This window comes from Mugil cephalus, chromosome 12 (genome assembly GCF_022458985.1).
Source record: "Mugil cephalus isolate CIBA_MC_2020 chromosome 12, CIBA_Mcephalus_1.1, whole genome shotgun sequence".
NCBI lineage: Eukaryota > Metazoa > Chordata > Actinopteri > Mugiliformes > Mugilidae > Mugil > Mugil cephalus.
In genome coordinates, this window is record NC_061781.1 from 14,224,060 (window position 1) to 14,238,124 (window position 14,065).

General features: G+C 40.6%; 2 protein-coding genes across 2 annotated transcripts in view; both read left to right on the plus strand.

The window, feature by feature from the left end:
* Nucleotides 1–3,375, plus strand: part of myo3b (myosin IIIB) — a 66,382-nt gene extending 63,007 nt beyond the window's left edge. The window contains exon 38 of the mRNA XM_047601451.1: nt 3,240–3,375. The gene's annotated coding sequence lies outside the window, so the exon portion shown is untranslated. The remainder of the gene's footprint in view (nt 1–3,239) is intronic.
* On the plus strand, nt 2,944–4,807 carry sp5a (Sp5 transcription factor a). The gene has a single exon (XM_047601452.1). It carries the CDS (start codon nt 3,195–3,197, stop codon nt 4,314–4,316), a length of 1,122 nt encoding a protein of 373 aa, XP_047457408.1. The 5' UTR covers nt 2,944–3,194; the 3' UTR covers nt 4,317–4,807.
* Nucleotides 4,808–14,065: the final 9,258 nt, after the last annotated feature.

Consider the following 14,065-nt stretch of genomic DNA (forward strand, 5'->3'; position numbering starts at 1 on the left):
TGAATTTCTTACAAACTATATCAAAGTCCTGCTCGGGCAAAACCATCCCTCAGCTGGAGTCCTATTGAGATGCATTAAAATGTAAGAACGCGCATTTAGGGCCAGACGGAGCATCTCAAAGGAAGATACTGATAAATTGTTCATGCCGATGGCTCGCAAAATTCAAGCAGTTGTTACGTACGGCTAAAATTTGGCTTGCGGAGCACGACAGCTCACATGTAAAGCAGATTTATGTTAGAATCCAAATCAGAATTAATATCTTCTCTTTTTAAACCACGGCTGCTGTTGAGGATTTTGTTTTAGGCTGGGTACCCTTTACTTTGACAGTTGTCTGGTTTAACGTAAAAAAAAAAAAAAAAGCAGATGACAACCTTTGACATTTATCTGATGTTTAAACCTCGAAGCAAAAGCTATCTGACAGCCTCCTGCTGCATCGAAACAAATAAAAACTCACCGGTGAGTTGCCCGGTGTCTCCATTATATCTGCTTAAGAAGTTCTCATTTCTTTCACCTGTTCCCAGCTTCAGACACTGGTTTACAGGCTATATAGATATTTGAAATAAGATTAATCTAACCGGACTTTTGTAAAAACCCTTTTATTAACACATTCCAATCCATGCATTAAAGTTTACTTTACTTTACTTACATTTGCAGCTAAATTATTACCAAGCAGAAAGCACAAACAGCAGCCTGAGGAATTTTTCACAACCTACCGACCCAAAATTATGTTCTTGTGTTGTTATCTTATTGTTTTAACACTCAGATTCAATGCGAATACATGTTCAGCAATAACGTGCAACTCACATGTTGCACCAAAAGGGCTATAAAATGCTTTCTAGTATTGCTTTCAAGAGTAGTCAAAATACATCTTATCTGGTGTTTACACTTAAAATTTGATCACAATTCCTCTGTAAATTCCTCAGGTTTTTGTATGTTTCTACAAAGCCATATACTTTGCAGGGTGTGAATAAGTTATTAATAAGTCTGATTAATTGAAAACATAAAGTGTCGCGTTGAAGAGGGGGATATCTGGGGGACAGATGAGCCACAACAAAGCCTGTAGATGATTTATTAACTATTAGGACAGCCATTAGTTATAACGTATAAACTGTTTATAAATTGCGCTTCATTAGAAGGAGGTACAGATACTTCTTCTAACTTCTCAACTATCAGCTATAAGCAGAGACATCCTTTGTAAATGATTGATTTCATATGTTGTGGCCGGGATTCAAAGCAGCGAACTTCCTGTTTCTTCTTTTTTTTTTGTTGCATATTTTCATAACTAACATCAGCCATAACTTGATGTAAACAAGGTTAATCTCTATTAGGTTTTCTTTTCTTTTTTTTTTGTCTGTCAGTCAGTCAGTCAGTTGTGTGTCTACACCGCTCCTGCAGCCTGTAGTGTTGCAGTTTAACATGGCTCCAGTGCAGCCCAGCAGGACTCCCCCTTTCCCTCATGACTGTGTGTAAAGCCGTGGGAGAGGACTGGGAACATTAATCCCTTCAAAGGAACAGATCTAATTCAAAATCTGCCGCTCCAAACTAGTTGAGAGGACAGTGATTGTTTCTGCAGGGAAGCCAGATAAAGATCAGAGAGCTGAACTACAACTTCCATTTCTGCGGCTCTGCTACAAAAGTTTTTTGGATGTTATCTTTGTGAAAACTGTTTTGCCTTCATTAAACGCTCTGAAACAATAAAAGGACAGAGCATTTCAGGATGCGTTAGTTTAGCCTTTATGGTTTGCTTTCTTGATAAACCTGGGTTTTTATATGGATTATTCGAGGCATGAATAGGGGTGTGTGCCTCTTGAGTCCTGCTCAGACAAAAAAAACACAAAACAACAACACTAATTGAGACATAATTTCAAGTGCCGCTCTTCTCACCTGAATTAAAACAGAGGAACATTTGAACAACCTGCTGGGAGTTCTTATTTAGGCTTATTAGTTTGTCCCGGTGTCAGTTTTAATACTCGAGAAAGACAAAGGGGAGGAAAAATTTGAAGGGAGGTTCTGATGAAACCGCTGATTGAAATGAGTGAAGGAGAAATAAGCATTTAAATATTTCACCGAGGGCGTGATTAAGTGTTTAATGCCGTGTTGTACGGTTCAAAGGCGCAACAAAGGGAAAAAAATTTTAATTCGAATTAGAAATGTAAAAGAGATTCTTCAGAGATGAGAACTTTGTGTTGAGTCACTTGAATCGTGGTCTCTTTCCTCCCATCAAACAGGCAGGCAGCGCTCTTGGAGATCTCCAGAGATAACAATGTCACATTGTCACATAGGGTTCTGCTACAAATCCTTAATTACAAAAAGAGGATCAGATGACTGCAGCATCCAATACCGGGGTCTCCAGGCGGCGTGGGGGTCTTTGATCAAGAAAATCCAATTATTTGTGTATATACATTTCCCACATAGTGATTACTTCATTAATTGTCCCGCCTTTATCTCCTCCCTTCCCAACCCCCCTAATAATCAGCTCCTTTATCCAGACCAACAAACACACCATAGGAGCTTTGTGGATTCAAAGGATTTGCTTTCCCCTCTCAAAGAGCCGCTATTCTTTGATGATTGGGCAGCGGCGAACTTCAAAGTAATAAATCTTATTTCTGACTGGCTGGCGGCCCACCAAAGTCCTTATCAAATTCTAAGAAGTGATCCCTCACTCTTCAGATACACCAAGGATATATCGGAGAGAGGAAGGCGCTGGAGAGTGGAGACCTGCCCGACAAGATATTTCGCCGCGAATGCAACATATTTATCTAAATTAGTGCCTTTTTTGCGTTTTATTTGCTTTCGGAGGAGGAGTACGGGCTTTTTTTTTTTTTTTTTTTTTTTTTTTTTGTTAACCATGGCAGCAGTGGCTGTACTGCGGAATGAAACACTACAGGCGTTTCTTCAGGTTTGTGCGCAACTTTCTGTCTTTATTTCTTTCATTTCGGCCACTTAAAATACTTTATTCCATATTTTAAAAGCAGCAGAGATAAAAGAAAAAAAGTCGTGCAGCTCCGGTGGCCCAGCTACTGTTTATGACTCTTCCCTCCAACCTGACGCCAACTTTTATGTCACATCATCACGATTCAGAATCAAATTTAGCTGTGAAAATGAGGTGTAAATGACCAGCTTTACGAACCCTGGCGTCGTTTGACTCCTGCAGAATAACGTTTAGGCGGCATATTTTGCGTTTTACCTCAGGAATGTGTTTGGTAGTAAAACTGAAATTGTGTGTCTCGGTTATCCAGGATCGCACTCCAAACTCTTCCCCAGAGAACTGTAAGCACTCTCCGCTGGCTCTCCTGGCTGCCACTTGTAACCGGATCGGGCATCACCACGGATCCAACCCGGCGGATTTCCTCCAGGTCCCTTACGACCCCACTCTGGGCTCCCCTTCGCGTTTATTTCACCCGTGGACTAACGAGGGGAACCCCCAGAGCAGCCTGGCCGGCAACTCCACTTTCGGACTATCCTCCAAGCCCCAGCTCTCCGCGCACATCCAGAGCTCCTTCACGTCCCACCACGAACTGCCCCTCACCCCTCCGGCGGACCCCTCGTACCCCTATGACTTCTCCCCCGTGAAGATGCTGCCTTGCTCCATGCAGTCCCTGCAGTCCACCTGCCCGCCCACCTACGTCCCCGCCGTCAGCTACGCGGCCCCGACTCCCATTCCGTCCGCGATGCCAAGTTTCGTGACGGGACACTCGGGCCTCGTGCACCAGCAGCAGAGACAGTTGTCCCCCAACCCCGGGGAGGACATTCCGTGGTGGAGCCTCCAGCAGGGGAACCACGTGAGCCACTCTACCTCGCTCGGTCCCCACCGCTTCCAGCTGCAGAGGGGCTTGGTCCTGGGACACACGGACTTCGCGCAGTACCAGACGCAGATCGCCGCCCTGCTGCACACCAAGTCCCCGCTCGCGACCGCGCGGCGGTGCAGGAGGTGCAGGTGTCCGAACTGCCAGTCGTCCACGTCCAGCGACGAGCCCGGGAAGAAGAAGCAGCACATATGCCACATACCCGGGTGCGGGAAAGTTTACGGGAAAACTTCGCACCTCAAGGCGCACCTGAGGTGGCACTCCGGGGAGCGGCCGTTCGTGTGCAACTGGCTGTTCTGCGGGAAGAGCTTCACGAGGTCGGACGAGCTGCAGAGACACCTGAGGACTCACACTGGGGAGAAGCGCTTTGTTTGCCCGGACTGCTGCAAGAGGTTCATGAGGAGTGACCACTTGGCGAAGCACGTCAAAACTCACCAGAACAAAAAAAGCAAGTGCCACGACAAGACACTTGACCATGTGAAGAGAGAGGACATGAGGAGTATGTTGTAACACACGTTAGCGTCACCCCACACAGTAGACAATAAAAAAAAAAAAAAAAAATAGTGCAATACAGTCAGTCCTGCATTAGTTGAAGTACTCAGTGATCTGCATTTTTTTAGAGGATGTCACGTTCATTTTGTTTGTTGAGTTTCACACCTTGACAATAGTTTCTAATGTTGCTGGTCTGTGTAGCACATTCGTGTATATATACAAAGTTTCGTAAGTTAATTCTGGGGCCACGGCGAAGCTATAGCTCATGAGTTTGAATACACTGTCTGTATCATATCGAGGAAGACAAGTTTTTCGACTTGTGTTTTGATCATTGTCTTCGGTGGAAGATTTCACTCCCCTGTAAATCCTATTTAATAGCTTTTGTTGAATGAAAGTGTCTGTTCTCTGCTCCATACGGGGTGTTTTTAAAAGCATGCTCTTGAAAAGATCTGCTATTGTTGATATGACCCAAATACTGTGTGAGAATAAAAGTTATAACGTTTTCCTCATGTCAGAACAATTCATTCAATCTCCCTCAGTTTTATGAGCGACGAGGCAGCCCTGGATCTGTACGTGTGAAGGGATTGATTTGATATCACTTGGAATAACTAATGTATGTGCTTTGTGAACTGTTGGTGCTGTCAGAGGTTTTGACAGTGAAATGTCTTCATACATTTTAAACTATATGTATATATATATTGCTGAGTAAAATTGAATATCAACTGATTTACGTACCTATTGTATATTTCACTTTTTCAGTTCTTGGTAAAAATCAAAAATGAGAAATTTAATCTAAACAGAAGCTCAGTATTTTGAATATACTAATAATGAAAAGTCTTAAACGTCCTTCATTGTTGCTGTTGTTTCATCACCACGAAAAACAAGCTATTTTTTGGCTGCAGATTGTTTTTAAAAAAAATTTAACATTTCAAATATTACTATAAGGAATATAAGCTATTAAATTTTGTGAGATCTGGAGCAGGCGAAGAAGTCTGGGATTGTTCCATCCCACATGCGGACCTGAGCGCCTCGAAGATGAACACATGTGGTGAATAAATATAATATTTAGTGAGACAAGGTGATTTATATTTTCAGATCCACCGTTCTCTCCCAAAAAGCCAGATAAATGAACGGAGGAATTGTTTGTTTGGATTTGCTTTTCTGCCATTACAATCACGAAAGCCCTAATGTGTTAAGTGTTTCTTTGTTTCATGCTACGTTTTGTGTAATTTACTTGCCAGTGTGTCAGCAGGTGACACTCAGTAACAGAGAAACTATTTTACCTGTAAATCGCTGGATTACAACAGGTGACACGCGGGATGTCGGACATTTGGGACCGAGCCTGAGTGGACGTATGAGAACAGCCGGCTGTAGCTTTTTTTTTTCAGCCTTTTTCATTGCGGAAACTTGTAATTAAATTTTTTAGTGCACTATTAACACCACTGCTCAACCACAGCAGTGCCTTGCTCAAAGGTATTTGGTGGGCAGGTTGCAAAGTTGTTTGTAAATAATCTGGCGCTGTATTCCTCCACCCACATCCGCCCGTGGATGGAGATTTGAAGTGTCGACCCTCTGGCCTCGAGGCTTTTTTCTTTCTACGAAACTAATCAAGCCCAGAAAAGAAGAAGAAGAAGAAGCAGCAGCAGTGGACTTTTCAGTATCTAGAAGATCTTAACGATGATACAGTCATCCAGTATCTGATCATTCAATTGAGTGATTCAGTAAGTGATGCAGAGTGTTTATTTTGTAAATTCGGTTACAAAAATAAATAAAAATGTCAGCAAAACTGGGACTCCTTATCCGAGGAACTCAGAGGCTAGTTTTCTGCCTCAACAGCGCCCCCTTTTGTAAAGTGCAGCGGCTCATCAGAGCAGACAGATATTATTCTGAGAAATGTAACTCATGACAGTCAGGATCCATCCATCGAATACGACTACATTTGTTCTCAGGGAGATCCTTTTCTGCTCAGAGTCCTGTCCTGTCAGTTTCTGTTGCTAAACCTTTATCCACCGGAGTTTGTTTTGGTTTAGATGGTTAACATTTTACCTTCCTGAAATCCCAATTGGTTTACTTAATTATCCTGCAACAAATCATTTAATCTGTGGAGCTAAACATGCAGCTATTCCTCCAAATATAAACAATGTTGTTGGTGTGTGATTCACAATGCGTGGTTTGGACGTGCCATCGCTCCGGGACGGATCAACCAGAGACAAGAGGACCAGGTCAAGCCTCAGGTAAATGTTCCATGTGCATTAACATGTATTCACTTCATAATGTCCCAACTGTATGAGATATCATGCTGCCGGTGTTAATAAAGTTGCTCACATCTGTACGGCCCAATATGTTTAATAATTAATAAATGCCCAAACGCTTTACATCAATAACTGAAACTCTTCAGAGAGGTTTTTTACGCTCAATAATTACAAACTGAAGCCACTGTGTTTGGATCAGATTCTAACATTTTATTCAGTGAGATGTTCTTGAGAGAAGCCGTGAGCTATGTACAGTTTTCCAAAGAATATTCAAACGCATTAATCACAGAGTGAGGTATGAAAGGAAAATAAAAAAGCCTACAGTATAGGATGAGATTTGACCATTTGAACTGTAAAGCCTTTATCCAAAAATTTCTGATCCTATTATAAAACGAAGCCTATGGATGGATGTGTTGAATGCACCCAGACGGGGCGTCTCACAATGGCTGCGATTTAGCCTCATTGTCCAAGATAGAGGGACTATTCTTTAACTCTGTGGGACGCCATAATGCTCAACTCTTCATAATATGTTGTGGCTTAATTTTTTTTTCTTTTTCAAATAACAGAATGAGAGATTTAAGAACTTCAGGCTGTCTTCTTTTACGAACGCCTGTCCAAATGTGAGGCTTCACTGTGGCTGAAAGAAAAGCATCATTAGCATCATTAGCATAAGAATAAACACAGACTATGTTATATCTCATCTTATTGTGCATGTCATTCCCTTCAGGGCTAAACTTTATTCAACCCCTCTCGCGGAGCATTTATAAACATGTTAACAGTTAACAATCTTAATTATGGAAATCACCCAAAATTCTCATTTATTACATTACTATTATGTATAAATGTGTTAATTTTACACTCGTTTTCATAAATCGAGCATCATTTGTATTTTTGAATGTCATTATCGGCAGGTTTAAATTTAAATTGCACGTTGTTTTGTTTGATATTGCGTTAAAAAATGTTTAGTTTGTGTCAATAACAATGATAATATTATTTAAAATATTGGGTTAAACTACATAAGTGATGACGCAAGCATTAATCAGATTCAACCTATTTATTTTTAGTGCGTAAACATAATGAATGGCATATATATAATTTGGAATCAGTCATATTTAAACATGAGCGGCGTATTTTTTTTTAAAGAGGAACAATTTATTTACATTTCTTGCTCGTATTCTTAACCATATGTACTGATAAATTACTTTTCCACTCATCAGTTACTTCAGTCACAGACATCACAGATCCATTGATGAAGACCTGGAGATGAACCTGAAGCTCCAGAAGTTATCCAGTAAGTGAGCCCCGTGTTCGAGCTTGTGGCAACATATGCAAATGCTTGATAAATGGATAAGCTAATACTTTAAATGCATTGTTTCTTCAATACAACATTCATTCATGTGTTTCTGTTGTCAGGTGTGTTTAGTCTTTTTCATCACACTTGATCCAGTCGTCCAAAATCCCTGACGTCAGTGTCTCAACAGCTGATGTTACTTTTAGTTGAGGAAATGGGGAAAAAAAAAAAAAAATTGTCTGGACATCTGATAGATTTTGAATCTGTGAACCGAAGCTGTGAGTAACATCTTTCCTCTGGTTTCAATCCATCTGCGCCTTTGAACCCTCCAAACATGATGTGTTTACTATTGTCACCATGAAGCCATTTTAATCTAAATGATGGTGTTTCTCTAAGTGTTGCTTTGAATAACCAATCCTTAAATGTATCATTAAGCGTCACGTCGTTAAAATCGGTTTATTTTTCGCCGATGATTTGTGGCTCGCTTGGAAGTCAGAGGCATCTTTTGTCACTCTGCTGATCGGGGAAACACCCTCTCTGTGTTTTTCTTGAGGGAAATCACAAACAGCAAAGGCCTTATTTAGTGTTTAATGTGGAGGAACATCTGCAGCTGAACCAGAAGACAGTGAGTGCATCATCGTCGTGAACAATGGAGCAATTACATGGCTCAGATGGAAGTGAAACTTTGAAAATTAACTAAACAAAACTATTGGAATCATAAAAGCACTTTGTAATTTCTCTGTAACTGCTGCAGAGTTATAGCTGCGCCTCATAAGGGACTGAGCTAAGCTGTTCCGCGGCTTCTCGGTGGAGCTTTAAGTGCCTCTAGCTGTGAGAAGGTGATAGTGATTTTCATGTCTCACAGGAGACCCTTTCCAAACTACACCCAGCGGTCCGAACAACACATCAGACCCACTCAGTCGAACGCAGTAAAGATCACATTATTATGCCACCAGGATGACCTCATGCTACAACGAAACAGCAGAAAATCAGAAGCCACAAAGAAACCCTTGTTGTTCTTTACCTCGGACAAGCGCGGATGTGTTAAAGTTTCTCCGTCATTTTGAGTCATTTACATTTTTATGAGAAACGTAAAGGATTGTACTTTTGTCCGTTTTAATTGGCTCTTAAGGAAAAATCAGGCACTGGGTATTTAAACCGTGGAAAATCGTCAAATTGGATTCTAACTTGGACTTTTTATATCTAGAATATAAAAGTGTGGCGATAAAAAGGAAATTTCATGCCGGTCCCTGATTAAAACGGCGACCCCTGAATGGAGATTTATGTGTAAAGGGTCGGACGGCGTCGGCCTCACGCTGAGCTCCATGTTTAAAACATCAGTACACAGTGATTAAAATGTAATTAAAACATGTCATTTTCTTTGTAGCTGATTTCTCTTTGTCGCTGTCTTTATTGAATACATAAATATGTTTAGATGCAGATAAGTATTTACACAGCCACTCTGTGTAAACCCAGTAACACACAATGCGGTTCATCTACTTGAACCAGCCCCTCCCTATGGACACATTGTATCCCCTGAGCACTCAGGATCAAACCTGGTTTATACTCTGTCCTTGACCCCTTTGAGATAAACCTTCACGAGGAATAATGTTTTTCTGAACCTCAAATGGAAAAGCTAAATTTATTCATGTATTATAATAGCCTGTGCTATCCTCTACGCAACAACATGAAATCATGTCTTTCCTACCAAAAGGAGAAGATCAATACCCCTCCCATGTTAAATATAACTATGACCAACAGCGAGCTAGCTTAATCTAGCATAAAGACTGAGAACAGTTAGCCCAACTTTGTCCAAACTTATTTTTTATCTTATTTATTTAATCAGTTGAAGTGTTGAGTAGTTTAAGTTAAGATGAATTTTCTTTCTTAAGTTCATCTCCTGCCTTAACTTAACTGAATTTAGGGTGTTTAAAACATATGAAGTTGTCTTGTGAGTTTTGAAAATGTCCGACTGGCAAAAATATGAGAAATTAAACGTCAATAGACGTCACATATTAAGTGGAATCAACAGATAAGTCACAGTTGTTACAGACAGATTTTCTTCCTTTTTACGTGTTCTCAGTAAAACCTGTTAATTTTAATGACCCTGTTGAGTGATACGCTGCTCAGGGGACAGACTGAATTCAGCAGTAATCCTCATCTATGTTACAGAATTGTTATAATGGTTATGAGCAGAAACAACCATGACTTCATTTAACTTTCATTAAAAACACTCAGAGAGTTTCTGTTATGAACGGTCCAGAAACAGTGTATGTTTGTAAGTCTACTAATGTTAGTTTTCTTCTTTAAAACGCTTGTTTAACGACTGATAATAACTTGTGTTCAAAAGGTCTAAAGTCATCTGAAAATTATAGACGTTTTAAGTTTAATTAACTTCCGTGCTTACATTCAGTAAATTCCCAAAATACTGAACTATTGTGTTCCTTTACTCCTTTACTCTGAGTGTGTAGAGATTAGTACAGAAGCTCAGAATGACCATGACATCAGCATAGTTTAACGTTAATAAATCTGGAACAACCAAGATGCTTTCACATTAAAACAGGAACAATTTCTATAATTCCGCTAGTTTGTTATAAAGATTTTTAACCCATATCCCCATTGTGCTGACGAGCAGCACTGGACAGTGTACGTTTATTTCATAATAACACGGTATTATTGTGAAATCACTGCAGTGTTCAAAAGAGAAGCTACATCTCTTGTGTAGACGGTGTGTAGGAAGCGGTGGGAAGGTGAATCTTCTTCTAGTCTGCTGTCCGCTGAGAGACACGAACAAGAAAATGTACGGCATTTCAAACTAATCACAGTAAAGTCAGGTTTATGCTCCTGCATTGAGTCTGGCACAGTGTTGTCAGATCGGGTGGTTTCATGCCCAGTTGGGCAGGTTAGGGGAAAATAGAGTTGGGTTGGGCTAACATCATTTGGGCTGGTTTGGGATAATTTTGGTGGTTTTCAGAATTACTTTCTATGAGGACAATTTGAAACAAAACTAAACTGCATATACGTTTTCCTCTATATATGTGTGTGTGGTTTTATAAAGCAATTTTTTCATGGGGTACTAAAACTGTGGGGCCATTTTGTCTTCTTGCTGGGCCCAACAACTTGTTAAGACTTGTTTTTAGGGTAAAGGTTACATATAGGAGGCTGCACAGCGGCTCGGTGGTAAGCACTGATGCCTCCCAGTGAGAAGATCTGGGTTTGCATGTTCTCTTTGTGTCTGTGTGGGTTTTCTCCAGGTATTGCCACCTCCAGAGACATGCTTTTTACGTTAACTGTGATTCTAAATTGACTCTAGGTGTGAGTGTGAGAGCGAATGGTTGTTTGTCTCTGTGTTAGTCCTGCGATAGACTGGTGATCTGTCCAGGGTGTGTCCTGCCTCTCGTCTGATGACAGCTGGGATAGTCTCCAGCGACCCCTGCGACCCCGGTGAGGATAAGCGGTCGTAGAAGATGAGATTAGTTGAGGTCATACATAGGTAAGGGTTGGGCACTTAGTTGAGATGGTTATAGTTAGAGTAACGGGCAAGGGAATGCATTATGTCAATTGAAAGAAGGACAAATTTGTTTTTTTATGAGCTAAGCTACGCTAATATAATAATCTAGGTGGTTAAAGAGCTAAACAAAATATCTGTTTAGGTAGTTGTTGTACATCGTTTGGGCTGAAAACCATCAGCTGTTATCTGAGAACACTGTCTATTCACACATCGTGTACTAAGGCGTCTTCTCTCTTTTTTTGTGTTTCAGTGATTTCAGTAAAAAGTAACTTTTGCTTGACATTCATTAACTCCAACATGAGTCATTCCGTTCCAGACGCCATTGTTTGAAGTACACAGAGAAACTCAACACAGCTGACTGGTTACTGACTAGAGCTTTGGCTAAATTACAGAAAAATGTCTACGCACCAGTGCACTAATATAAATGTTTGAATCAGTGTAGCTCCCTTTTATAGGCTATGGTGTAAGCACAGCTTAGATCCAACGCAAAAGCAGAAATCTCACTTAACAAGTCTTGCACAAACTGGTAACTAATGTTTTAGTACCAGTAGGTAAAAAGTAAGAAATGTCAGATAACATAAGAAATTTAATAAATCATCTAAGAGACCGATACAGGTTCTCTGTTAACTCATCATCCGTTGTTAAGATGAGCCTCATTCTGTCATAAATACAGTATATTTTTATGGTATTTTTATATCATTATAGAGGGTATGCATTGACGTCACTGCTGTCTGGGGCCACGCCCCCCTGAGTGGAAAAAACATGGTGAAATGTAGCAGTAAATACCAGGGAGACCAGGAAAATATGGAACTGTGACGGTAACTGTGTTATTGTTATTGTTGGACTCAAATAGTTACTGTCAGCCGTAACTGCGCCAAAACAACAACATCGACCAACTTGTCTGACAGCCCTTCAGGACGTAACTTCAGAACGTAACTGAAGGTATGACTTCATCAAAAAGATACAGCATAAGTTAATATTACCTGACACTACATGTAGACCACAACTACAGGTTTCGGTGCCTGGATTCCAGTTGTTTCTGTTGTTCATATATATATATATATACATATATATATATATTACAGATATCTCCGACTGCTTTTCAAATCTGTTGGTGCAGTCAATTGAAAAACAGCTCAACACCTTTTTAAAAATAATAATTTTACAGTTTAGACCATTGACTGTATATGTTTAGACGCTATTAAACACTACGATTCAAACTAATGCTGCTAAAGCTCAACTGTCACTTTTTGCCACTCAGTGGCCGTAACCATGGAGACGTCGCTTGCTGTGACGTTACTTACATACCCTCTGATTTGACCAATACAGAGAAAATATACCTTTGGACACAGTTGGATCGTCCTACAACCAATCAGATCAGCTTTGTAATAAACTAATTAAACTCTGTTCTGCCCTAATGTCACTCTTCTGCCCGTCCATCACCATATAACGAACAACAACAAACAATGTGACTGGCAGATCTTTTCCAGAGCATACAGTTCCCAATGGAGCGACTCCAGACCAACTTTCTGCTGCAAGTAATAATAGCAGTTTTAATGATTTCTTTTTATTTTCTTTGGAAAAGTAAAGGAAGGGGGTTCTTACTCATGACTCATGTCCTTCTAAAACTCCTGCTAGGACCCTGACGTGTTCATGATTGCTGCTGATGTTGTAGTTTCACCTGCTTTAATAAGATCAAACAAGGATTTTAACACAGTGCAGTTCATTTCATCCCTAATCTGCTGCACTCAGCTTCAGGCATCACCCTGCGTCATCTCTCAGCAGGTGTTCGCTGGAGTTTTAAAATCTTTGCACTGATCTGATTTCAGAATCTAACTTTTACCATGTTAAATTAACGAGCCTATGTACGTGCCTATGACTCTCACTGTGACACTGAGAAATACAGTTCAAAATGTGTATTGGGTTGAGTGAAAGACAAAGGAGAAAAGATGAAATGTTTGCTAGATGAGGGTGACACCATGTGACAGTTGAGGCTCTCAGAGAAACAACTGAACCCGACACTGTTTGTTTTTGTTTCCGACATGTCACCGGCAGGTCAGACGACTTAAGTGAGATCTGTGGCTGCCGTGGAAACAATCCCCAAAATACAGGGATAGTTTATCTCCTTGACTGCTCCCTCCTCTCTTCTTTTCTCAGTCTCTGTGTTTGGATTATGCCCCCCTCTTGTGGACAGTTTACGGCCCCTGGTGGAAATCAAACCCAGTCCCTTTCCCTTTAGCTTCCACGTCTTTTGTTGTATTTTTAATCCCTTCTTTACAGCTGCGAGACAAGCATCAGTCCTCCTATGTCATTTCCACCGACAGCCTCGAAACAAAGACCTTGTGGCGGTGGACGGGTGTACAATAGATGTGTGACGGGTAGAAACGCAGTTGTTTAGACGAGTATCGATTGTACACAGTGAAGAAAGAAGACGGGCGGCGGTTTATTGAATGCATTGGGAATCGTTGCGTTTTTTTCTTGAGCAGAATATAAACTTACAACCTCAAAGGTTAGATTCAGATTTTTTACATCTTAGCAGCTCGTACTCACATTGCTGTCTTCTGAAATTTTTAGAAGAGTTCCCCCATGATTTACATCATAGCGACAAACATGGTGCTAAAACACAAATTCCCACATCTTCCGAACATAAAAAGAATTTTTGCACAGCATGAAGACTTTAAATGTGGCTCATTAATTCCCCTGGAAAGTGCTT

Coding starts and splice junctions, on each gene's coding strand:
- sp5a (XM_047601452.1), top strand. CDS start 3,195: ATGTGTTTGGTAGTAAAACTGAAATTGTGTGTCTCGGTTATCCAGGAT.